Source organism: Kogia breviceps, chromosome 17 (genome assembly GCF_026419965.1).
Source record: "Kogia breviceps isolate mKogBre1 chromosome 17, mKogBre1 haplotype 1, whole genome shotgun sequence".
In the NCBI taxonomy this organism is placed as follows: Eukaryota; Metazoa; Chordata; class Mammalia; order Artiodactyla; family Physeteridae; genus Kogia; species Kogia breviceps.
Genome location: NC_081326.1, coordinates 21,856,320 through 21,883,999, shown reverse-complemented (window position 1 = coordinate 21,883,999; position 27,680 = coordinate 21,856,320). Strand labels below are relative to the sequence as shown.

Here is a 27,680-nt window from a genome sequence, read left to right as displayed (position 1 = left end):
TGAGCAGCTGTTGTGTGCCACCTCTGCGTTTCATGCTAGAGATGTACAGATGAAAGACAATCCCTGCTTTCAGGGAGTTCATGATTCAGTTGGGTAAAGAGAAGTAAACCAATATACATAGTACCGTATGAGTTCTATTTCCTGTGTCCTACAGGAACGGAGAAGAGGGCGTCGATGATGGAGTCAGCTTGTGTCAGAGACGGTTTTGCAAAGGAGCTAACAGTTGAACTGAGTTGTAAAGGATGGGTAGGAGATACAAAGTGCAGAAAATGGGAGGGAGCTGTACTTGACAGAGTTTTCAGTGAGAGAGAGCCCGGCTCTTCTGGGAACTCAAGTGTTTTAGTTGGCTTAAGTTTAGGAGGAGTGAGGGGGAAGAGTAGGGAGATGGGCAGGAGCCAGATCTTCAAGGGATTTATATACCACTGTAGAACATTGGGCCTTTATTCTGAAAGTGGTAAAGACACATTAAAGTATTCTAACAGGTAACATGGACCACACTTGTGTTTCAGTGAGATCATTCTGGCTGTGGTGTGGTGTGGAGTATGTATTAGAAGAATGAAACCGGAGTTAGGGAGGCCAGTAAGGAAGCTTCTGGAAAGAAATGATAAGAATGTGAATTAAGTCTAGGGGTCAGGAAAGGAGACTTTTATTAATAATTTAGGAGATAGAAGAAACACGTCTTGGTAACTGAGTAATGGTGGCTTGTGAGTCAGAGGGAAAAGTTTCTGATGGTGTTTGATTTCAGACATGAATGACTAGTAGATAGTAAATTGAGTTGTATTGAGGAGGTGGAGAAGGGAAATGTATTATATTGATACTTTCGCCTGCTTCAAAAATAAAAATTAAAATGCCCAGATTTAGATTAGTTTGATTCTCCTTTTCCCACTCCTGGTTATAATACTTATGATTAGTATCAGTTAAGGAACATTCCTCTTTTTCACTGAAATATAAAATCCCTGTGGTTAAACCATGCGTATCTTTTTGGTTAAAGAGTCTTATTCTCTAAATCTTTTTATTTCTTTTGTTATATTTTAATTTTGATTTTTTTTTAAGAATTGTATACCTTTCTATAAAATCCTAAAGTTCAGTTTTACAAAGTCCATTGATTTCTTAATGTTTCGTGAAGATTGCCTCTCTTAAAGCATTATTTCTACACTCAACATCTCTCTCAACACACATGATTGACAGCTCTGAAAATCGAAGGGTTTCAAAACAAGCATGATTGGCAGTTCTAAGGTAACTAGCACATGCACTGAATAGTATTTGTACTTTTGTTTGACACTAAGGTGGAATAAACAAGCTAATTTCCCAGTCTTTGTTTCTATTTCAGGTTGTGTGATGTATAGGGTCACATAAAGAGTGGGATAGATACTAAATGTTTCAGAAACTAAAGTTTTCAAGGTGTATTGCTAGGGGGAAAAAGAAAATAAGAATTTGAATTAAGTAGTTCTTTTCATTCCAGAGGACATGATTTACAATTAAAAATATGCATGTTTTTAAATAGATTGGTGATTGAAAATCATTTTATTAGGTTTTCCTTAACAGATCTCTGATTATTTTTTTTAGGATAAAGGAGCATCTGCTGTATTTAACTTTTTAATAAGAAATCTTAAGAATATTATAAATATTCTTATAAATACTATAAATCTTAAGAAACTTATAAACTATCTCAAGAATGATATGAGTTCATGAAACACATGTAATTCAGACTGAATAACATTAGACAAAAAAAGGGGGGGATCAGAGATGCAGAGAGCAGATTGGTGGTTGTCAGAGGTGAGGTAGTGGGGTGAGTGGAATGGTGAAGGGGGTCAAAATGTACAAATTTCCAGTTATAAAATAAATAAGTCCTGGAGATAAAATGTACAGCATGGTTACTATAGTAATAATACTGTGTTGCATATTTGAAAGTTGCTAAGAGAGTAGATCTTAAAAAGTTCTCATCACAAGAAAAAAAATTCTTTTGTAGCTATTTATGGTGATGGATGTTAATTAAACTTATGGTGATTATTTCATAATATACACAAATATTGAATCATTATGTTGTACCCTTGAAACTAATATAATGTCAAATGTCAATTATACCTCAATAAAAAAAAAAAATTTAATGAATAACATTAAAGTTTCCCCCCCACCCTCCCCACTCAGATACATGGCATAGCAGTGCTCTTTTGGATTGATTTTTTTCTATTGGATTCTACTTTGATTGATGTACAAAATTGATTTACTTTATGTGGCATATTCACATACATACAGCTATATTAACCCAGAGATTGTATAAATTTACATGTCTAGTAAGTTTGCCGTATTATGCCTTCCCAGGACTGTAAAGGTTAAAAGTGAATCTGGAAACTACTATGGTGGCTGCTTGTTAAGGAATGCAAGCAATTAAGTGTTCCCACAGAAGCTTTGAAGTTAATATCTTAATAGGACAATGAGGAGAAAAAGTCAAGGCTGCACTCCTACAATTGATTCAGGCTGTAGTTCTATTGACTTAAAAGATTTTAGAAAAATTAAAAGTTATCTTAATAGAAATTGTGAGTTCTATTTTAGTTTGTAGAATTTCCTATTAATTTAGATTGCCACTTGATAACATCTAGAGACTTTCAGGGCCCCAGAATTTCAACACGTATTTTGTGGTTAGTAATAAGAACAATAATAACTAACATTTGTTGAACACTCTGTGCTAGGCACTTTGCTAAGAGATTTGCCTCTGTTTTTAAAATTTTTTTTTATTAATCTAAGGTAGATACTGTTAGAATCCTCATTAAGAAGCACTGAAGAAACGAAGGCTTACAGAGATTTTAAGTAACTTAAAAACTAGTCAGCAGCTAGTAAATAAGCAGACTGGTGAGAATGTTAGCTCTAAGTCCATATTGTCAACCTCTACTTTTTATATACTCATCAAATACACTTCCAGAGTGAGTGTGTATGTGTGACTTGCTAATTTTCTCAGCAAATATTTGAGTATCTTAATTACAGTGTGCTGAACGCAGTTTAGAAGAACTGTATGCATAGAGCCCAGCAACACAGAGGAATATACGAGTAAATGCCTAAATGAATGGTGTGGTTAAGCACAGAAGTGTTCAAAGGAGAAATGGAGAAGCGAGAGTTGAAATGGTTTCATGAACAAAAAAAGAGGGCTTCTCAAGGAGATGGAACTTTGGCTAGATTCTGAAGGATGGGGGAGGGGCACTGGGAGATGGATAATGAGAGAACAGTGGTGGGGGAGATGGCATGAGCAATGGCACAGAATTGAGAATGAGCTTGGGGGGATTGTATTAGTCATCTACATCTGTGTAACGTATTACTCCAAAACTTAGTGGATTATAACAATAAACATTATGTCACACAATTGCTGTGGGTCAGGAATGCATGGGTGTCTTCACTGGACAGTCCTGGCTCAAGGTTTCTTATGAGCTTCAGTTAAGATGTTGGCCAGGCTGCCATCATCTGAAGGCTTGACTGGGGCTGCAGAATTTGCTTCCAAGGTGGCTCCTCACTTGCCTGGCAAGTTAGTGCTGGCTGTGGACAGGAGGCCTCAGGCCTCATCACATGACCTCTCCATGGGCTGCCTGAGTGTCCTCATGACATAGCAGTTAGCTTTTCCCCTGAGTGAATAATCTGAGAGAGAGCTTGAGGTCGTTGTGATGTCTTTTATGACCTAGTCACACATTGTCACTTCTGCCGTTTTCTGTTCTTTAGAAGCAAGTCACTAAGCCTAGCCCATACTCAATGGGAGAGGAGTTAGTCCCCACCTTTTAGAGGGAGGTATATACATAATATGTGTACATATTTTAAAACCACCATGGGTCAAGAGCCCATGGCTTGGATGAAGTTTTTTTGTTTGTTTGTTTGTTTTTTGGGGTTTTTTTTGTGATATGCGGGCCTCTCACTGTTGTGGCCTCTCCCGTTGCGAAGCACAGGCTCCAGACGCGCAGGCTCAGCGGCCATGGCTCACGGGCCCAGCCGCTCCGCGGCATGTGGGATCTTCCCGGACCGGGGCACGAACCCGTGTCCCCTGCATTGGCAGGCGGATTCTCAACCACTGCGCCACCAGGGAAGCCCTTGGATGAAGTTTTAAAGAATAATGAAATATTTGCTTTGCTAGACAGACAAAGACCCTGATAAAAAATTCTGAATTTCAAGCTGAAAAATTGTGATGGTGGAGATACAAAGGAGTTGTATTTGGGGATTGGTGTTTTTGAACGATGACACTGGTAGTGATGTGTGAGATGGAATGGATGGGCAAGGCCAGTTCTGAGACTATCACAGTAATCCAGACCGTGGCTTACTAGGGGCTGGTCTAGAGTGAGAAGAGATGGGAAAGAAAAGCTTGGAGAGACTGTTTAGAAATGACCGATAGGCTTTGGTGACTGGGGCTTGCGGTTTCCAGCCCTGTGACTAGAAAAATGGAGGTCACAGCAAAAGGGAAGTTGGGTGGAGTTGCTGTTCATAGGGCAGGACATGGAGCTCAGGTTTTAAAATTTATTTATTTATTTATTTTTTAAATTAATTAATTAATTAATTTTTGGCTGTGTTCGGTCTTTGTTGCTGCAGGCGGGCTTCCTCTAGTTGCAGAGAGCAGGGGCTACTCTTCATTGCGGTGCGCAGGCCTCTCATTGCAGTGGCTTCACTTGTTGCAGAGCACAGGCTCTAGGCGCACAGGCTTCAATAGTTGTGGTTCCTGGGCTCTAGAGTGCAGACTTAGTAGTTGTGGCACACGGGCTTAGTTGCTCCGCAGCATGTGGGATCTTCTCGGACCAGGGCTCGAACCTGTGTTCCCTGCATTGGCAGGAAGATTCTTAACCGCTGTGCCACCAGGGAAGCCCGGAGCTCAGTTTTAGACATGTGGTTATTCTGTAGATGTTTGGCCATATGAAAGTGAATTTATGAGAAATTAGGCTGTAGAATAACAGTAGACCTGAAATTAGCAACTTCATTTTGGGCTCTGAGTTTCTGTATCTTCTGACTTTATCAGCAAAACACACGACAAAACAAAAAAGAAAGACAACAGCATCAGTGCAGGTTTGTGTTTGTGCCACGTTAAGTGAGTGTGACCCCCCCCCCCCCCCCCCCCCCCCCGCAAAGAAATCTTGTGGTGTTCAGTTTCAAGCATCCTGTTGGAGCTGAATAGCTTTGTTTCTAAAAGTGAAAGGCAAATGTAGAAATAGCAGATGGGATCCTTTCGGAGAGGTAACATGTCTTGCCAGGTGTATTCAATATAAGATCATATTATATGACTTCAACCAGAGTTCTGAAAATTCTTTCATTCATTTCTAGTAGATTCTTCGTTACTTTACCTTTTTCAGTCTCAGGTCTCTTGTTCCTGTCTTCCACCTCCTTAGCAGATCACCTTATCTTCTTTATTAAGTTCCTACATTAGTTTAATCTGTGTGAAATTGCTGGGTTTTTTTAAAGTAAAAAATAGTTGAATATCTGAAATTTCAAATGATTCAACCTAATACTCCCTGGCTTTCATATTCTCTACCTTAAATTTTCTCTGTATCATCTTGTCTAGAGTCTATAAAGTTCAAAACATTTTATCCTTCAAGCTATTATTCTGTTCCTCCCTGTCCCCCCAATTGCCCTTATTTTCTAAATTTCCATTTCTTCCTTAGTTTAGCCCACCTGACTCTGCCCTCACCATTGTACTAATTGAAAGCACCCTCTTAAATTCATCAGTGACCTTCTGGTCCCCTGCCCAGTCGTTTTTGCTCAAGCTCTCTGTAATATTCAGCACTCTTTGTTGGCTGTTCCCTCTTCTGAAATTGTCACATACCTTCTTTTTCTTGGTTCTCCTTCTATTTCCCTGTTGTTTTTCTACACTCCTCTAAAAGTGCTTTATAAAATTTTTGAGGATAAAATGGTAGGAAGGAGATACATTGGTTCTTGGAATGTGCAGGGAAGTTGAGTGGGGCAAGCATCAGGAAGAACATGGGCCCGGAGGGCAAGACGCCTTAGTTCTAATCCTACATCAGTCAGTGTGTACAGTAAAAGTTCCTTTATCCAAGAGTCTAAACCTAGGCTAATTTAACCAAGAGAATTGTTCAAAAAGGAGTGCTTTGGAGCTCCTCTGTTAAAAAACCCCAGCATTATAATAATTGAAAAATACTTCATAAGCCTGTAAATGACACGTCTTCGTTTATATGTATCCCTTCTTCTTTTATTTGGTAAATTCAGTTTCAACATAGTCCTGTACTTGAAAATATGATGCTCTGCTTTTAGCTTGTTTTAATTTTTAAGAAAAGATTTTTCCATAAGTATAGTACAGTTAGATTTCTTCTAAAGTTTTAATTCAGAACCTTAATTTTGGACCTAAAATAGAATACTTTGTGTTCCTTTTAAAAATGCAGATTAGCTATTAATTAGCTTAATTAGTACTGATTGAGCATATTATAATGTTCACGTGGATTTTATGCTATTGCCTGTGTCTTTTTTTTTTTTTTTTTTTTTTCCTGTACTCGGGCCTCTCACTGTTGTGGCCTCTCCCGTTGCGGAGCGCAGGCTCAGCGGCCATGGTTCACGGGACCAGCTGCTCCGCGGCGTGTGAGATCTTCCCGGACCGGGGCACGAACCGGTATCCCCTGCATCGGCAGGTGGACTCTCAACCACTGCGCCACCAGGGAAGCCCACCTGTGTCGATTTTGAATTTATTAAGCAAATGATTCTTTCCTTGATGTGTTTTCCTTGAAAGCATTTTCTTTTATATACAGTACTTTTTTGAAAATGTGCTTATCAAGTATTGTTATGATATATAATGGAGAGAGCTATACCTCTTTCAGTGTGGAATATATGTTATTTGGCTTCCAAAAAATATATTGCTGTGAACGTACATATTTTGAGACTTAACATTTTTGAGTTAACCTTATCTAAAACTTCTACTTTTATTCACCTCCATTTAGTTTTAGCCTTTACATTGATTTTCTATTTACTAGAAAGATACATGCCAAACTATTTTTGAAAGTTAACAACTACACATCAACTCCTTAGATCTCAATCTTTTCCAGGAACTAAATATCTTTCCCTAATTGCAATTACCAAATTTTAGCCTGTTTGCTGAATGTAATTTATTTAGAAACTTTAATTTTGAATTTTGCTTGTTTTTCAAATACTGCACCTTCAGCATGAATTTTTTAAAGTCGTTTCATTTATTTTACTGAAGGAAATGAAACATTCTGACATTTGAAGCAAAACGTTCCAAACGTGGTACCTAACACTTAGTATATGTGAGCTTGTGATATAAAATCTGTGTGTTAGTAATGGTGCTGATGATGTTGATGATTGCTAACAGCAGCAGCCACTTCCTAATTTTTAGCACTGTTAGGATATTCTCCCTCTAAAGCAGTCTTACGTCACTTGAAGGAAATAAACATGTGCTATTTCTTAGACAAAAATAATTTTAAAATATCTGGCATAGTGCCTTGCAGATTATAAGTTCACCATGAGTATTCATTGCTTACTTGTTTGATAGACAGGAGTCACAAAAGCGTTTAGCTAACAGTACGTATTGCAATTATTGGTTGATGTATACTGTTATTAGTTGCCCTTTGGTGTTATAAAGGAACAAAATTGCCTTCAGTGAAGAGTATTGAGTATTCCTGTTTCAGTAAAGAAGTGAGATCATCCTAATTTTAAGAAGAAAAATAAATTAATGTTGAATTAATGAGAATTTATTACTTTCCAGAATGAAAATTAGGATGTTCTTGTCTTCATAGTTGTCTAACATTATCATAATCATTATAGCCAACGATTATTAGCTTTAGCTCTTATTATGTTGAGTCATTTTTCTAAGCATTGTAGTGGTTTAAGCTCATTGGCCCTGAAATAAGAATTCCTGAATTTGAATCCTGGCTGTACTACTTATTAATTGTGTGATCTTGGGCAAGTTGCTTAACTTCATGGAGCCTCAATTTTGTTGCCTTCAAAATAGATGAATGAAATGATTACTGCAAATGGCTTTTGTGAGAAATAAGGTCATCATCATCATCATCATCATCATGAACCTGACATTACCTTTTCTATGTGTCAAACAGATAACGATACCTTACATGTATCTTACTATCTACTTACTATCTACTTTAAAGAGGAAGAAAAGTGAGCCCCAGAGAATTGACTTTCCAAATCATTTAGACTTGTGTCAGTTACACTTAGCAGAAAACTTGAAGACTTGTGGATTAAACATATAGAGACTTATTTTTCTTGCATAAGAATCCTGGCTGCTGGAGCTTCCTGGGTTGCTTCAGCAGCCTGACAACATTAGGGCAGCCTTCTCCTTGCGTCACAGGTACAGTAAGACTGCTGATTCTCCTGGGCTACATGTCTGTGTTCAAGAGAGGAAGAGAGGGGGGGAGGGCACAATCAGCTTCTCTGTCCCTTTTATCAGGAAAACAAAAGCTTTTTTAGAAATCTCTTCCAGACTTCAGCGTACCTTTCTTTGATGAGACCTGTATAAGATGGCTCCTCTCTAACTGCAGAGAAAGCTATGAAAGCCAGCATTTAATCTTTTCATTGTGGAGGCTGCAGGGGAGGAGTAATTCCCCTCCCATTAACCTAGCCAGAGGGCCCTTGCTGCTTTGCCGAAGATCCAATAACTCTTCAGTGGCAGAGCTGAGAATCTAACCCAGGTGTATCTTGCTCCAAAGCCTATTTCTCCAGCTCTGCTTCTCAAAGAATCAAGACCCCCATCACAAACATTTTGAATAATAACCATTTTCCAACTTCTGTATGCAGGCACAGTATTTCTTCTTGAAATTTTGTATTTTTCAGAATAAAAATTTATTTACCTTTTTAGGCTGGCTGAATTTTGAAGGTATAGGTTATGTGTCCCTCCCTATCTTCAAATAAAAATATAAACCAAAAATTAGTGACGGAATGCTTTTTCTATTAGAAATGATTACCAAGATATGTTTATTTCAGGGAATTTCTGATAACATTTTTCAACTTTCTATAGTAAAAAAACATAATACATCATTAAGGTAGTGAGGTTTTGCCTCTTTCCGTTCTAATTATTATTTTTAACTCATGGTAAATGAGTTTGTTCTATGCTCATTTCCTAAGGGGTGGTTATCCACTGATTTCATTTTCTGGAATAAAGTTATGTCACAATTCTTGGAAACTGCATATTTATTTTTTTGTTTTGTTTTTTCAGAGATGGGGGTGGAATGAGGAGTGGGTGAAATGAAGGTCATAATCCAAATTCTCTACTCAGCCCTCAAATATGTAACCATAACTTACTCTTATTTTGTCTTTTTAATATTTGAGATAAGTTACATTGAATTTTGTAGAGAAAAAAAGGATAAGATACAGTAACATTTTGAGCTAGGCAACATTATCCACATTTTGTAGGCAAGCAGACTAAGCCTAGAGAAGTTAGGAAACTTCTGCAGTCAGTGAACTAGTACACGGTAGGGTTTGGATTGGAGCCCAACCTGTTGCTCCATCCATTGAGAGGATAGAATCCTCAGCAGTCTGTTCACTTAGGACAGATCGTTCTGTTTCTTTTAAAATATTTAAATGACATGTTTAGCAAATAAAACATACCTCTAGGTATCACTTTTTACATTTGAACAACTTTTTGTTACAATAAGCTTTTGTAAAATAATCAAGAAACATTATTAAGTATAAGCCATAGTTTAACTTAAGCCATACCTTTTGATTTCTGTTTTACCAAATCACTTTACCAGAGATGTTATCAAGTAATATTTACCTCATGTAAGCTAAATTCACCCACATTGTCAACGGTAAACCATCATTGACTAATAAACAAGTGAACTATTCCCATATTGACCTTTCTAGTCTGAATTGCAAAGTATGTCTTTTTAACTAATGACATTGTGATGTGGTCCGTCTACATATCTGTGTGCATTTCTCTCTTTTCAAGTTCTTTTTTTTTTTTTTGCATTACGTGGGCCTCTCTCTCCCGTTGCGGAGCGCAGGCTCCGCGGCATGTGGGATCCTTCCGGACCGGGGCATGAACCCGTGTCCCTTGCATTGGCAGGCGGACTCTGAACCACTGTGCCACCAGGGAAGCCCCAAGTTCATATTTTTGAATTGGATAATTAACTAAGCAAAGTATTTCGAGTTGCATTTTTTATTATTAAGAAAGGAAAGTAGAAAAAAGAAGTATTTATACATCTATAATCATAAATATCAAATACTGTATTCTTTTATATTAAAAATTTATGGGTTACTGAAAATGCATAAATTTCAATTTATGCAAGTATTCTTTCCCACTTTTCTATATACTCTTGTTTATTATAAAAAGTATAAAAAATACCAAATCCAATTAATTCTGTTGGTTTCTTCATTTTAGATTAAAACTTTAATTCATTTGTTTATTCTATTGATATATATTGATCACCACGATGTCAAAGCTAATATTCTTCAGTGATCAAGCCAAATTCCTAAAGTTTCACTTATGTTGGAATTTCTGTTATTAATTTTTTCTTTTTGTTTCAACTTGTAGAAGTAATGCAGTCTCATACAAAAGCTATGGGAAATTCCCTAAGTAGGAAAATTTTAAAACTTCATAGGTCCAATTTTGTAACTATGTATGGTGATGGATGTTAACTAGACTTCTTGTGGTGATCATTTCGCAGTATATATAAATATCGAATCATAATGTTGTTAACCTGAAACTAATGTTATATGTCAATTATAACTCAATTAAAAAAGTACTGCTAAAACTCTAAAAACAAAAGAAACAACAACAAAAAGAAAACCTTCATAGATCCACCAGTCATTTTGGTGAATTTCCTTTCAGTCTTTTCATCTAGACACAGGTTTTCGTTTTGGTTGTATATAGTTTTAATCTCTCTATATAATTTTGAATCACGAGTTTCTCAATTTTGTAGCATAGCCTTTTTCATTATGAAGGATGCTTTATATATCACTAAATAGAACACAATTTCTTTAAGTAATCCTGTTTATTAGACATTTAGGTTGTTTCTACTGTTTTAACTCTTACAAGTGGCACAGCCATGAACATCTTTGAGGGTAAGACTTCTAGGACTCTTTCCTGAAGAAAGATTAAGTGGAATAACTAGGCTTAAAGGTTATTGATATTTTTCATGCTTATACAAACAGATTGAACATTTCATAGGTTTTTTATTAATAGTATTTCCTTTTTTGTAAATTGTTAGTTTCTTTGCTTAGCTTATTTATCTTTTTGGGATTATAGTGTCTTCCTGAGCTATGTATATGAGCTCTTGGTATAATTAAGGTTGTTCATCTTTTTATTTAAAAAATATCATTTTATTACAAAAGTAATTAAAGCTTATGCAGAATACAATAAATTCACATAAATTAACAGAAATAAAGATCTAGTGAGGGCTTCCCTGGTGGCGGAGTGGTTGAGAGTCCGCCTGCCGATGCAGGGGACGCGGGTTCGTGCCCCCGTCCGGGAGGATCCCACGTGCCGCGGAGCGGCTGGGCCCGTGAGCCATGGCCGCTGAGCCTGCGCGTCCGGAGCCTGTGCTCCGCAACGGGAGAGGCCACAACAGTGAGAGGCCCGCGTACCGCAAAAAAAAAAAAAAAAAAAAAAAAAAAAAAGATCTAGTGAAAACATAATGTAAAAAAAATTTCTTAACAAGAAATCATATTTTTGAGTACTATTTTATAACTAGATTTTCCCTCCAAATAGTTAGGTGTCTAGATATGTCATTATATATGGAATATATACCATTCCATTACTGTAATTTATTTGATGTTGTTGATGTTGTTTCCAGTTTTCACTATTTTTATAAACACTTCAAAGGCAATTCTGTGCATAAATCTTGATATGATTATTGGATTACTTCCTTGAAATAAATTCTTTGGAATGGGAAGGCTGGAAAGGATGTATATTCCTTAAAAATTTATACATATTTCCCATTTGCCACAAAGAAACTATTTGTCCCTAACACTAGTTGTTATCATTTTATTTTTCATGTTTGCCAGTCTGATAGACAAAAATACTGTCATAGTTTTAATTTGCATTTCTGATGACTAGCAGTGGTGAGCATCTTGCCATTTATTTAGTTCTGAAATGAATGTTGTATTCCAGTTTCATTGGCCTGTTCCAATTGCTCATTAGTCTTTGGATTTATCACTTTTTTATTAATTTATACCCTTTGTCATGCTGTTAAAACTGTTTACTACCAGTTTATTGTTGGTTACATTTGCCATACAACATTTTTCTATTATTATATAATTGATTTTGCATATTTTTTCTTTTATAGTTTCTAGTTTGGTTGTCATACACAGAAAAACCATTCCCTCCATGGAAATATTGGCATATGTTTCCTTCTAGTATTTTATAGTTTTATGTTTCAGTTTTTGTTTTAAACTGTTTAAAATTTATTTTGTAATGTCAGGACTCCTACTCTCTCCACCCCATAGTAATGATTACTAATATTCATTGAGCTCATATTACCTTCTTTTGTTGTTCTTAAGACACATTTATTTGAATTTTAACCTCTCTTACTTCCTTGAAATCACTATTGTCCAGGTGACAACAATGACATAGTTGTCATTGCCTGCCCATATGCAAAATTAGTCTTGACTCTCTATATTATTAACTTATATTTTGAGCTATGTTCTTGGTAGACTGTAAACCACAATGTACTGTGTCATTCTCAGCATTTTTTTTCTTTAGTAAAATAGGAGATATTAGAATGCACTGCATATAGCAAGACTAATTATAGCTTTTAGGAAACTTATTTCAGTTATGTATTAATGTGTGTGTAGAAGGTAATCTCTTTATTGGGGTGCTGGGTTGTGATGTAAACCATGTTTCTTACTTTGTCAGCCATCGTTGTCCAGAGATTGTAATGGTGAGGTTAAAGGCAATTATGGAAGATTGTAACAGCCACTGCTGACAAGAAAAGACAAAGTGGCTGGTGCTGGAATGGGATAAAAGCTCAGATTTCTGTGCACCTGGATCTTCTGAGGATCTTCACTCTCTCTTCTGCTCCTAATTATACTTTCCCTCTGGCCACTTGTCTACCTGCTGCTGTTCCCAATGTTGTAGACTTTCTCCTTGGCAGAAACACCCAAGGGAGTTAGTCGTGCTTGGCCAAATTTTCTTTTAAGCTCTGCTTCACACTTAGTAGTCATAGATACTAACTTGCCTTGCCTTCCTGTATAGGAAGCACACCCAATATGTAGAAGCAAAGCCCCTCACTATCCAGAATATACAGTTTACTGCATAGTTTATAAAGTTGTTGTTCCCAAATTGTTTACTACAAACCCATTGGACAATAACTCTTTATCGTCTTTACTTATATGGTTGTAGAAGCTAGCTTTCATTTTCTTTTCCAAATCAGCATATTATCTTTACTTTGCCCTGTGAATATCCATCAATTTTCCATCTTGATAGTTTTTCTTCCTTCTAATGACTGAAAGTTTGAGCTATCACTTGATTAGATAAATTCTAATTTGGTTTTGAGAAAATTTAATTTGTCATTTTTAACTCATGTTTAAGATTTCCCACTATTTTAGAGTGTTTGATGTGTATCTATAGCCCACGTATAATATTTTCATTTGGTTTAAATGATACAGGGAATATTTACTGCATGGTAACCCTTTTTAAAAATAGCAACTTAAAGCTATCTTTCTGTGTTGTGAACTCTGCATTTGAATTTCATGTGCTAATAGTATGTGGTTTTTAAAAAACATATTTATCAATACTTGGGTTTTTTTCTTCAGTTACCTATTAGCAGAAAATAAGGAGTTTGTATTCACGATCTGTTTAATTATTATGATTTTTAAAAGCAAGAACTTTCTGATTGATGGGAATATAAAATGCTGTAGCCACTTTGGCAAATAGTTTGTTTGTTCCTTAAATACGTAAACAGAGTTACCACATGACCCAGCAATTCCACTCCCAGGTATATAACCAGAAGAAATGAAAACATATGTCTACTCAGAAACTTATAAACAAATGTTCAAAACAGTATTATTCATAATAGCCAAAAGGTGGAAAGAACCCAAATGCCCACCAACTGATGAAATGATAAACAAAATGTGTGTATGTATGTATGTGTGTGTGTGTGTGTATGAATATTATTCAGCCATAAAAAGTAATGAAGATACAACTTGCCTGAACTTTGAAACCATTATGCTAAGTGAAAGAAGCCAGTCACAGAAGATTACATATTGTATAATTACATGTACATGAAATGTCCAGAATAGGTAAATATATTTAGAGGTAGAAAGTAGATTAGTCATTGCCTAGGGATGGCAGGATGAGGGGAGGGGCTTAAGGAGTCGATGGTTAGGGGCTGTAGAGTTTCTTTTTGGAGTGATGACGATGTTTAAGAATTGATTGTGATAATGGATGCACAACTCTTTTTACTGAGTACAGTATACTTACAGCCACTGAAGTGCTTACTTTAAATAGGTGAATTATATGGTATGTGAATTATATTTTACTTTGTTAATACAGTCATCTTCATTATAATTCATGATTACATTAGAAACTGACATGGATCTCTTTAATAATAATAAAAAAATCTAGGTTTTCATAGGCTTCTGCTTTCTTTTCATTCAGTTATGTAGTTAGAAAATCCAGTTTACTTGAGAATGGTGGAAAAGGCCAAGTAATATCTTAGAGGCGTTATGACAAGTGTTCACCTCATAAGTATTCTGAAAGGGCCTCTGGGAGCCCAGGTCAAAAGACCATACTGTCTTATGAGAATTGCCCATACTCAGTGTCTTCTGGAATTCCTTATAAATTTCAGTGGGCACCTGGCCAACAGAACATTCCATTGCCCTACTGGTTTTCAAGGTGTGGTTCTGGGGCTACACGTTAGAATTTGCATTTCTAACCTCCTGTTCCCCTTTGATTTACCCTAATGGGCAATTTTAAAAAGGAGTCACATTGTACCTAAAGTTAGATTTTCATGCTGGCCATGCTTTTTTAATAAAAATAGTGTATTACTCACTTGGCCAACTCTCCTGCCAGGTAAAGGACCCAAAAGCCTTATGTCACCTGCCGAAAAGCTAGGTGAGGCTCCTCCTCTCTCCCCAAATCAAGTTATTTGGAATCCCGAGCAAATGCAATTGCAGCACAATAGTCTTTCCCGAAAAAGAAATGGCAGATTAAGGGAGTCAGGACACTCAGTGTCCTCCTGTTTTGGTTTGTGAACTTGAGCAAGTCACGCATCGTCTTTGGTCCTCAGTCCCATCATCTTGTAGATATTTTTACAGCCTTACCAACTCTAAAATCTATGATTTTAATTTGGGGGGAAATGATCTGATTACAGCTGTCAACAAATAGGCATTTAGACACACTGACTGCTCTTATTCATGGTTTCCCAAATTGCAGGCGTGCTGATTTTGTAGGACTAATCCGGCCGCCCTCCTCTCCCTTATCATGGCTTCTAAAGGAAAGTCCATTGTTTGTTTATATTAAAGGCAGCATTTTCCCAAAGTTACTGTACAGTGCAGTTCACCTCATTTCTTAGCCCAAACAATACATGTGGTGCCACAGAGTCTACTGTCAAATAGCTTTAGTTGCTCCTTTATAAAACAAGCTAAGAGTAGCCCTTGTCACTGCCATGTTAGTCAGAGTATCTCAACAAATAACCAGAGACTTTATTTATAGCAATGTATGTTTTGGATTTATAACATTTTATCTGTTATAGACATAGTATATTATTTGCTTGGTTACTTTATAATTGTGATAGTTTCGTGCCACCCACTGTAGGTTGTTCTGCAGTGGTTATTCTAACCACAAATTAAGGAGTTATTTTTCTGCGGTTCAGTTATACACAAGAATTATATTGCAAGAGTTGCTGGAGCCCAAGTTCTGTAAACAGTTTTTTTGGAAGAAGTCTTTGTCTAACAGACTGACTAGATTGCTGGTACTCAGAACATTAGAGGACGGAATTTAGATGAGTAAAATGTAACTTGTCAATAAAATTGTTGAATATTGTGCTATAAAATGTCAGGTGAGAATTTGCCAACTACTGTCTGTGTTGGTGTATGGCAGCAGTCTTTTCAGTAGGACAGAACTGTAGGAATTTTCCTGTGCCTAGAACAGTGATGGTTTATACTTTGGGGGTCATAGGCCCTCTTGAGAATATAGTGAAATCACATTGTATGTCTAGGAAAGTTCACACACATGTATACATACACACATTTTGCATGTAATTGTACAGGGTTCACAGATTTCCCCCAACACATTCATTAACCTTTAGAGACCCATGAACCTAGGTTAAAAATCCGTGATCTGGAAGTCTGGGAGCAAGGTAGATTTTATCTTCTGGGATCACTAATGGTGATAATTTGGAGGTGGAGCCGTATGTTCTTCATGGCCGTGTATAAGGTGCGCTGGATTTGTTGAAATATAGAGGCTCTTCCTATGATAAGCGCCATAGGAATGGCATCACACATGCCTGGCTCTTTGGTTTACTGCTGTGTCCAAACATGTATAATAGTAGGTGCTTGGTAAATATTTATTGAATGAATGAAGAGGTCCAAGGAGAAATGTGTTCTGTGGAAGAAGAGCTGACTCCTGTTTGCAGATCACTGTATCTTGTTTCTACCCTTTCTTAATAGCTGATAGTTGAGAAGCAAAATGAGACAAAATGAGAATGCATCTAGTAACATTACAGAGGATGCATCTGAGCACAAATTTAGTTTTCCTATTTACTTCTCACCTTGCATAACCATAATTTTTCTTTTGTTGGAGATGACCAAATTTTTCCCTCACTCTGTCTTTTCCATTTCAGACATTACTTTAGTAATTAGAGAAAAGGCAGGATTCATAAAAAGTTTTTGTACTGTTTCTAGTTATTTTGAAGACCTATAGGATTTATTGAAATATATTTTTGGCTAAATTTTTAGTTTTATAAATAATGGAAATTTTGCTGTGTGAGATTTTAGTCCAGAGTTTTAAATTCTCTTTCTATATATTTAAAAAATAATGGCCCAAAGCTAGGCTTAATATTTGCTTTCTTTTTTGAAATTCAAATAGGTATCTAAGGTTTCTAAGTTTTTTCTGCTTCCCTAGTGAATGACTTCAAAAGACAATCCTTCCCATATAAATGCCTTTTTTTCCCTTAAATAGGTTTCGTGCATCATCCTCAGTCACCTTTTGAGAAGTAAATGAAGTTACATTGAAGTTTATATATAAATTACCCTCTTTCTTTTTTTGTTTTGTACCACAACTAAGAAAGAGAGCTCTTAAATTGATTGACTTGATATAAAAGTCTGGTTCATAGTCTAAGTGATAGGAATAATTTCTAAACAGGAAGCTAATGTTTACTGACCATTTGCTATGATCCAGGCAAATGCTTTACATGTATTAACTCATTAACCTTCCAGTATTATTATTCCTATTTTATAGTGTCAGCAACTGAGCACAGAGAAGTTGAATAACTTGTCCAAGGCCCTGAGTCACTCACTTACTCATTAGTAATTTGCAGAACCGGGATTCATTTGGAGTCTGACTGCAGAGCCTATTTATACTCTTAACCACCTCTAGACTGCCTGTTAAACTCTGTAATTAAGAATGGATAGGGCTTCCCTGGTGGCGCAGTGGTTGAGAATCCACCTGCCGATGCAGGGGACACGGGTTCGTGCCCCGATCCGGGAAGATCCCACATGCCACACAGCGGCTGGGCCCGTGAGCCGTGGCCGCTGAGCCTGCGCATCCGGAGCCTGTGCTCTGCAATGGGAGAGGCCACAACAGTGAGAGGCCCAAGTACCACAAAAAAAAAAAAAAAGAATGGATAAATGCCAGAGGCAGTCAAGGAAGGCTTCACAAAGGAGATCATATTTGAATTGATTCCTAAAGAATGAGTAGAAGGTCCTTAAGTAGAGAAGAGAAGAAGGCAGAATGTATGGATGCCTAGTAATATGAAAGGGTTGTGTGTTGTGAATAAGGCTGGGAAGGGAGGGTTGCAGGGGATGAGACTAGAAAGAGATTGAACTCAGGTTGTGAATTGACTCGTATTCCGTTCAGAGAGTCTTGGACTTTCCATAACACAAACCCAGAGATTGATTTTGGGCTGGTTACTTTGGAATCAAGGGGGGAGTTTGTTTAAAAGGCAAATTCTTAAGCCCCATTCTAGAAGATTCTGATTCAGAAAGGTTAGGATGAGGGGTAGGGATCTAAGTGGTTCTGCTGTACAGACATGCTTGGGACCTCTGCTGCTGTGAAGAACTATTAGAGGTTTATAAGCAGGGGTGTGACAAGATCAAGATTTTGCTTTAGAATGAAATTATTGAAGCTAGTACAAAATATATTGGACATTTGGAGCCAGAAGGGTCAATCAGGAGGCTATTCTAAAAATTCAGAAAAGAGATAGTAAGATCTTGAATTAAGGGTCTTCCCTGGTGGCACAGTGGTTAAGAATCCACCTGCCAATGCAGGGAACATGGGTTCGAGCCCTGTTCTGGGAAGATCCCACATGCCGCGGAGCAGCTAAGCCTGTGCACTACAACTACTGAGCCTGTGCTATAGAGCCCGCAAGCCACAACTACTGAGCCGGTGAGCTGCAACCACTGAAACCTACGTGCCTAGAGTCTGTGCTCTGCAACAAGAGAAACTGCCGCAATGAGAAGCCTGTAGGAAGAGCAGCCCCCGCTCGCCGCAATTAGAGAAAAAGCCCACACGCAGCAACAAACACCCAACGCAGCCATAAATAAATAAATAAATAAAGATCTTGAATTAAAACTATGGTATTGTTGATGGAATTGAGGGGACTGATTAAAAAGATATTTCAGAGTAAGAATCGATAGATAAATAAGCAGGAAGGAGACAGAGAAGAGATAGAGGATTATGCTAGGATTTATAGGCTGAGCAAATGGGTGGACAGTTAAGCTTTACCTGAGAGATGAGCAAGATCATTTTGCTATACTAACTTTTACTTATTTAGATACCTGTGCAGTCAACATAATATAAATAGTATGTATCAAATTATGTGAATTGAGGCCAGGCAGACTGTTTAGTACAGGTAACAAGAACTCAAGTAAAGGCTCCAGGGAGGAGCTTAGCAGTTCTGTCAGAAGTCTCTCTCTCCTAGCCAAATGCAGAGAAACTGGAGGGTCAAGTTCAAACATGACCTGTCAGCTTCTTGGGGCAATGCTGGCCACACTTCTCTCTGCTGTACACTCTTGTTACTTGAGGAAATCTGCCCTCCTCTTCTTTGTCTGAGCCCAATTAGTATCCCATCCCCCTACCCAAGACCTCAGGCAGTGTCTTCAACCTTGATTATCCAACTTGACACCGGCCTACAGGGCACAGAGCGATACGGAATTCCATCAGAAAGCATGTTGGTCATGCACAGCGCTTGTTTCTTGCTTATGCTGAGTGCCTTTTACAGTTTCCAACACAACAGCACCTTTAGCTACCCCTGACCACCCAAGCAGTGGTCTGTGGGCAGCCGTGTTGAAGCAGTGTGGCCTTTTCCACCTGATTAGACCAGAGTAGGCACCTATACCAAGCTGGAATCAAACAAAGTTCTATCCCCTGGATTTTGGAATTGTGAACAAGGGAAAGGTAATTAGTCTCTACACATATCTGGGGCTTTAACTTGTAAATTCAAGGGCTTTGAGTAGCCATATTTTATGCCATGCAGACTGAAGAACACAGAAAGCTGGTTCAAAGGAAGAGAGAATTATGCAGACATGTGGAATGAAGACAGGTGAGAATCATGAGAGGGTTCACTGCCTGAGTCTCTCATGGCTTCTCAGAGTTTCTCAACCAGCCCTTGAAGTCTGCTCCAGGGTTTCTGAAGGCACCCGTATATCCTTATAATGAATTCATTTTTTCTCTTTCTTCTTAAGCTAGTTTAAGTTAATTTTGTTTGGGGAGCTAAGAGTCAGTATCTACACATCAAATGCTTCTTGTTCTTTCTTGGTTTTTAAATGATATGCTACCAGGATGTGCTATCAGGCACACTAGGCTACCATTTTTGAAAGTATTTGGCTTTCAGACAACATCCTTGGATTCAGTGATTCAAAATACAGATCAGGCATTCGTATTTTCAGTTCAGCATATGCATTTGGATTGAACATTACCAGAATTAGCCATTTAAAGTGGGAAACACAGTGGTGTGGGTTCCAACACAAGTTTTTAAATCCAAGTACATATCCAGTATATTTCTAAACACTTATAATTCAGGGTTCTGGTTTTTAATGTTCTTTTCCTAACTTTTTTCAAATGATTCTTTGAATCTTGGCAAGTTTTATAGACAGTTTTTGAATATAGAGAAAAATGGAATTTATTCAGTATCTTAGTCTCTTCGGGATGCTATAACAAAAATACCATACATGAGGTGCCTTGAACAGCAAACCTTTATTTCTCACAGCCCTGGAGATGGGGAAGTCACATAATCTAGGTACTAGCAGATTTGGTGTTTGATGAGGATCTGCTTCTTGGTTCATAGCAGCCGTCTTCACGTTTTGTTCTCTCATGGCAGAAGGTTCAGGGGAGCTCTTTGGGGTCTCTTATTTTTTATTTATTTATTTTTTTGGTTGCATTGGGTCTTTGTTGCTGTGGGCAGGCTTTCTCTAATTGCAGCGAGCGGGGTGCGAACGGGGACTACTCTTCGTTGCGGTGCGCGGGCTTCTCATTGTGGTGTCTTCTCTTGTTGCAGAGCATGATCTCTAGGCATGCGGACTTCAGTAGTTGTGGCGCACGGGCTTAGTTGCTCCGCGGCATGTGGGATCTTCCAGGACCAGGGCTCGAACATGTGTCACCTGCATTGGCAGGTGGATTCTTAACCACTGTGCCACCAGGGAAGTCCCTGGGGTCTCTTTTAGAAGGTCACTAACCCCATTCATGAGGGCTCTATCTATCCTCGTGATCTAATCACCTCCCAAAGGCCCCATCTCCAAATACTATCACCTTGGGCATTAGGATTTAACATATGAATTTTGGGGGTACATAAATATTCTTTCTATAGTGTTCAGGAATCAAGGGTGCTTTAAATGCATGCATGCAGTTTTGTCAAAAGTTTTTTTTTAAAGGACATTTACATTGGACTCAAAGAATCATAAATGTGTATCTTCAAGATGGAAAGTTTTAAGATGCCAGACTGACTCAAAGAGATAATACCTTGGGATAGCCTAGTCAAGGAAACTTCCTAATAAATATAAAATAAGATGGAGCATAATAAATAAATAATTATAAATAAGTCATTTATTTTATTAATAATAAATAATAAATAAATATATTTATTTAACATAATAAATAAATATTTTATTTTATTTTGGTGGGGAAGTGTAACATGGTTTATTAATCAGTGCCCTATTGATGGGCATCTGGATTGTTTCCAGACTTCTTTTTTTAACTTTTTATTTTATATTGGAGTATAGCTGATTAACAAGTTGTGATAGTTTCAGCTGCACAGCAAAGGGACTCCCATCCAGGCTGCCACATAACATTGAGCGGAGTTCCCTGTGCTATACAGTAGTCCTTGTTGGTTATCCATTTTAAATATAGCAGTGTGTACATGTCGATCCCAAACTCCCTGAGTCTCCCTTTCCCCCATCCTTTCCCCCCAACCCCGTAACCATAAGTTCTTCCTCTCAAGTCTGGGAGTCCGCTTCTGTTTTGTAAATAAGTTCATTTGTATCATTTCTTTTTAGATTCTGCATGTAAGGGATATCATCTGATATTTCTCTTTCTCTGTCTGACTTACTTCACGCGGTATGACAATCTGTAGGTCCATCGGTGTTGCTGCAAATGGCATTATTTCATTCTTTTTAACGGCTAATATTCCATTGTATATATGTACTACATCTTCTTTATCCATTCCTCTGTCAATGGACATTTAGGTTGCTTCCATGTCTTGGCTATTGTAAATAGTGTCTTGGCTATTGTAAACAGTGCTGCAGTGAACATTGGGGTGCACTTATTGTTTCAACCAAGAACATAATTTATTTTAATGAAAAAATATTGGTCACATTTTTATAGTTAGCATACATGATTATACTGTGCTAATCATGTATTCTTCTTATGAATTATAAAAAACTAAAGCCAGACAAACTGCAGGCAGTTAATAAATTAGTTTACAAGAATTAAAGTGCTTTATTAGTATATATTATGTTGTTATATAGTACAATTGAGCAACTTGGCTAATTTATATATTTTCATGTTATTTTCTAAGTTCCATTATTTCTTCTTTGAGGCATGAGTTGTATAAAAGTGCATTTTAAATTTCCAAACAAGTAAGAATGTTTTATTATTAATTTCTAGCATAATTGTATTGTGACCAGAGGAAAAATATCAAATTTTTGAAATTTGTTAAAACTTCCTTTTTAGCCCAGTATTTGGTCAATTTTTATAAATGTTCCATTTTCAAAAGTTTTAATGGTGGATTTGTCTTTTCCTCTAGTAATCCTTTAAATTTTTACTGTATATAACTTGAGACTGTTTTACCTCTTTCATACAAATTTAGAATTTTCCTATCTTCTAGGTAATTTTCTTCTTTTTTCCCATTATGTAGTGACCCTTTGTGTCTATAGAAATGTTAAAAGAAGCTCAAGTTTTGCAAAACCCAGCTTCAGTGCTCTGTTTATTCTTTGAGTTCCAGCTCTCTTTTCTTTTTCTGCCTTTCTATAATCAGTTCTAAATTGCTGACTCAGTGATACAATTAAAGAAAACAGTTTTTGATATTTTAACCACTGTGTTTATTTCTTTTTAGCAGGAGCTTTGGTCAGTTTACTTGTCCTAACATACCGCTGGATATGGAAGTCTGTTACCTTTATTTTTAATTTAATTGTAATCAAGGTCATTCATGAATATTTGTCTATGTTTATACAAGTTTAGATTTTGAAGAATAAATTAAATCAGAGACATATGGAATGAATTTTTAAATAAGTGCAAAATTTTACTTAAACTTCTGACATGGTTCTTGCTTGGTATTGATGTTCTATTGACCAATACCATGAGAGATTTAAATGTGGGGAGGCATTCTGAAAGTTATTGAAATGGGGGACATTTTTTTCTTTTTGTGATCATCTATATGCTTAAAGCATCTATCCTCAAGGCAGTTATTTTTCATTAATTAACTTTGCATTCTCAGAATCATTGCAGATATAATTAACATGTAAAATTAAATTCATAAGCATGAAACTAATTATGATTGTGTGGTGATGAAAGCAATTAAACAAAGCATCTTCCTTTTTGACTCCTACTAGACTAGAAGTAGTCAGCAACTGCCTGTTCTTCAAAAAGGATATACCTTAAAGGTATTTTAATTAATAGTATATTATCATTTATGAGGCTACTGTGGGTATATGGTTTGATTCTGTACCAGAATCTTCTATTGAAAGGACTTCTTTCCTTTGCTAAGTGTAAGAATAAGGATAGTACTACTTAGCAAGTTGTTACAGTTGCTTTCATAGGAATATTAATGAAACGGTACAGTGTAGTGTTTATGAGCACTAGATGGGAAGTCATATTGCCTGGGTTTACTTATTTAACAGTGTAATTCTTAAGCAAGTTACTTAACGCTCTGTCCTTTAATTTCTTCACTGTAAAAATAATAGTACCTTAGATAAGTCCCTTAGAAGAGTATCTGGACCCTAGAATATCAAGCATTTAATTAAAATTGCTATTGTTTTCCCCCTTAGGAATAATTTTTTTTGGTATCTTTATCTTTTTTTTTTTTTACATCTTTATTGGAGTACAATTGCTTTGGGAATAATTATTAGGCTGTACATTGATGTAGATTTTGGAAAAAATTCAAATCATATACCTTTTTTAAAGTTTTAATATTAATAAGCTTGTGTGTCTTATATATAGCTTATGTCACATGTATACCATCCATGAAGCTTGAATTTATTTACTAGAGACCACTACAGACAGCCTCTGGGTATGTGAAATATCCTCCTGGACTCAAGGGTGAGCGATCTCACTCATCTGGTAAGAATTTTCTGTAGAGTCCTGAAAAAGCAGTTCTCGCTCTGTAGGAGTGGTAATGGAGTTTGTGATGTTAGTACTAGTTAGAGAATTATAGTGGTGGTTCTGATAGCAATAGCGGCTAGCGCTTAGTATAGGCAGTATTTATTGAGTATTTACATAGTACCAGGTCCTGTTCTAGGTGCTTTACATGTAGTTTATCTTCACAGCAACCAATGAAGTGTAGGTACTATTAATATATCAATAATTATTTTTTGGATAGAGAAATGGAGGGACATCTCACTTAACAGATGCAGAAATTAAGATTTGGAGGGGTTATACAAAGTCACACAGCTAGTAATTGGCAGAACCAGAATTTGAACACAGTCCTATCCCCAAACATGTACATAAACACAGATGCACTTCTGCCAGGATGTCTTTGGCTCAGGACGATGACATTTCATTCATCTTTGGCACTTGTCGCTTACTTTAGCTACGTTTCTTGGCCAGTTATCAAGCAAACCAATCTTAAGCCTATGGTACTGTCTATTCATAGTCTCCAATGAATTGTCTTAGAATTCTATTTTATCCCTGGGTTGGGTTCTTTATTGTTATACTCCCATTACCTTGGGAAGTAGGCATAAAGATAGATGTGTATATACTTGGGACAATATGCTGTTAATATACAAGCAAAGAAATGCTCACTGCCAGCCTTGCTGATGCCTCGGATCCCTACCTGGATCTGTCTCCTTACCTGGTCTTTGGCCTTATTCCTGTGGTCTCTAGTGAGTCCTGGCCTGCATTACTTTAGTTCTGTACTGTGAGCCAGTCCCAATTTCTCTTTGAGCCTAACATAAGCTTTTGAAAAAGAAATATGAGAAATGTGACAGAAAGCAAAACTCCAAAAGACCAGTAATTCAATCAATAAGTGTATTAATATCAAACCAATGGTGATTTTTCTACTCTTTTCTAGGCACTCTAAATAATGCTTTCTTTGTATTTTAACGCAAAAAATCACTTTATTTGGGTAAGCTGGGGTAGGAGGAGTTTTAGCAAGTGACTTTCCAGTTCTCTCTTGACCTGTTCTGTGCCTATGGAGACAACTGCTGGCCACAGGGAAGAGTGTGGAGCATTCTTCCGCCTTCACTTCCTCAGCTCTTTAGCCCCCATTGAGCTGTGAACAGTGGCTGAGGACAAAAGCTGTATACACTGTACAAACAGAGCACCAAAGCAGCAGTACACTGAGTCATTCTTCGCTCTGTGTGAGAACTGAGGGGGACTCTATTCATTTCCTTTGTGCTGGTGTCTGTCAACAGCGCTGTTTGAGGCAAGGCCTATTGTGCTGGCCAGTGTTTCTTATTGACCTAAGTCTGTGCCTGCTATGTTCCCAGGGTCGAAGTTGCGAGTGAGAGAATGTTTGAAAAGGGGTAATCATAGGCTAAATGCATTTTGCTGCATTGTCATCTGACCTATTAAATCTAAACTGTGGTCTCCGTTAATGCAAACAGGTAATTATATAGTCACAGCTGCAGCTATTGACATCTGGTTACCACCCCCATAGGAAAAAAATATGTGTTTTTTGTCTGTGTCTACGTTCTTATATGCTGGACATTAATGATTTTTAACTGAAAATAGATAATGGATTAGGAGGCGCAAGGTGGGTGCTTTAAAATAGCCTCTGCCACAGCTGTTTGCATATATTTTCCTTTGATGACAAAGTGCATTCCCATGACTCCAGAATGAGTAATCTCCATTCACTTTTAGTTTTTCAGGTGTGTAAGGTAAAGATAATTTTTATGTTTCCATCCCATACGATCCCATCACACTAAGTCACTTTGGAAGGTCTACCTCTGATAACTTCGTCTTGATTGCTTGCCTACTGGTTTTATCCATTGTGTTTCATTGTCCTGATACCCAGTATAGGACAGTATTTGCAAGAGGTCCACACTCCCCAGTCGGTACAATTCTAAATACAAGTACATTGGAGTGAATTGAGGCTTTATGGCTATTAATTATGTTAATAAATGCTGTCTTTTCTAGTTTCTTTCAGTATTCAAAGGAGCCAAAGTTATGAATAAATCAGTCCTGGTGCATCACATCCTCAATGTCCTTTGGAGACAAAATACGTTTATATTAGTAGAAGAAAAAATGTTTAGAAATATGTTCCCACCAACCATAAAAATCCATTTACCACCAGAGCACTCTATACCTGTATTTCATTCACCTCCATAATTCATTATTTTACAGTATTTTTAAAAGCCTAGTAGGTGATTGACTCTGTGTTAGGTATTGGGTCACAATTTCAAAATAAAAATCTGCTGTCTTAGTTTTTCTGATTCACACTATTACTAGTAGCATTATGAAGTCTATCAGGATGGAACTGAGGCAGGAGACAGAGTAAAACAGTTTTAAGACCTTGTAAGTTCAAGGTTTTTCTGATGCTTTGACATTTCCTGTCTCCTAAATGTTTTGCTGCAGTATGTCTCTAAGTGGGTAGTTACAAATCCCGTTGGGACCTTGACGGGGAAGCACTCAGGATGCCTAAGCGCTTGGATTATGCTGCCTTTTGAGCCAGAGTCCTGTGGACTGGACTCAACCCATGCCTCCTTGCTGTGCACAGCTGGGTGCGGTGCGATGTTTGAGATTGTGGTGGTTATTCAGAGGATAGAAATTCATCACGACCTCCTGTATCCTGGTACTGGAGATATAATGATGAATAATAGAAAACTCTTACAGCAGTCAGGGAACTCAGATTAAATGCCTTCTTCTTTTTTTTTTTTTTTTTTTTTACCATCCTCAATACAAGCACAATTTTGAAAAAAAAATGGCCTTGTGATTGAATTTAATAGAATAAATGATACAATAAAATATCAAATACTAAATATATTCTGCATTTGAAAGCGTGGGGCAAAAATGAAGAAGTAATCTTTTTACCTTAAAAATTAAATTTCCTGTTAATGTTCCCAAGTAAAGTTGGCATATTCTACATGGAGCAACACTATGTGAAATTAAAATATTTACTAAAATGCATGCTGGTCAGTATCTTAACTCTCAGAAATGAAAACTATTTTCAAATTCTTACAGTGAAATTTTTTTTTACAAATAATAATTTTTAAAAATTTAGTACTGTTTCATATATAGAATTATTTTGGCAGATACCAAGTGTAATCACTTCAAAAGGCTTTTCATATTTGTAAGAAATAACAAACCATATGCCATCTTGTAGAAGCCTTGATTTGGAAAGAACATGGCTCTTGGCCAGCAATTAATTAAGCCACTCTTTTGTTTGACCATATTGTGGTGTTGTATAGGTGTGAAATTTTCTGTCTTCACCAAATAGGAATATTCCTTTGTATCCATGACAGTTATTAGGGAAAGCAGTCAACTTTTGCTGTTATTTTCCTACAAAGTAATGGGAATTATAAGTACAAGTAACTGAAGCAAAAGAAGAATTGGGAAAACTCTTGGGATAAAATGGAAATATGAATTTGGTACTGGATAGCTGAAAAGTGACTCCTGTCACTTTGGTCCCTTTAAAATTGCCTCATTGTTATTAGGAAGGTGGAAGCTGAACATCCGTAGATGTCTATTGCTACAGAATATAGAATGAGAGAAGATTACTTAATTATCTGTTGTGTGTAGTGGGATACCCTGTTGTCAAAAAGAGAAAATAATTAGCCTGACCAATTTCCTGCATTTCTCCTGAATCTAATTCAGATATTCTTAAATTATCTTCAAATACAGATCTTCTCTGATATCAATTTGTAGGGGCTCAGTTAGGTTACTCAGTCTTCCTCTCATCATGCGACTTCACTTGCTTCTCATTAGAGCAGAATTA

General features: G+C 37.0%; 1 protein-coding gene across 4 annotated transcripts in view; it reads left to right on the top strand.

The window, feature by feature from the left end:
- The window catches only part of MRPS28 (mitochondrial ribosomal protein S28), a 104,196-nt gene that overhangs the window by 31,041 nt on the left and 45,475 nt on the right, over positions 1–27,680 (top strand). Inside the window, exon 3 of one of the 4 annotated variants that reach the window (XM_067017341.1) lies at positions 12,791–13,804. The exons of 2 other annotated variants lie outside the window; for them this stretch is intronic. In XM_067017341.1, the coding sequence (XP_066873442.1) occupies positions 12,791–12,860 (70 nt within the window). In that variant the 3' untranslated portion in view covers positions 12,861–13,804. Of the gene's footprint in view, positions 1–12,790; positions 13,805–27,680 lie in introns of those variants that run through there. One more of the 4 variants, XM_067017338.1, reaches the window with a different exon arrangement.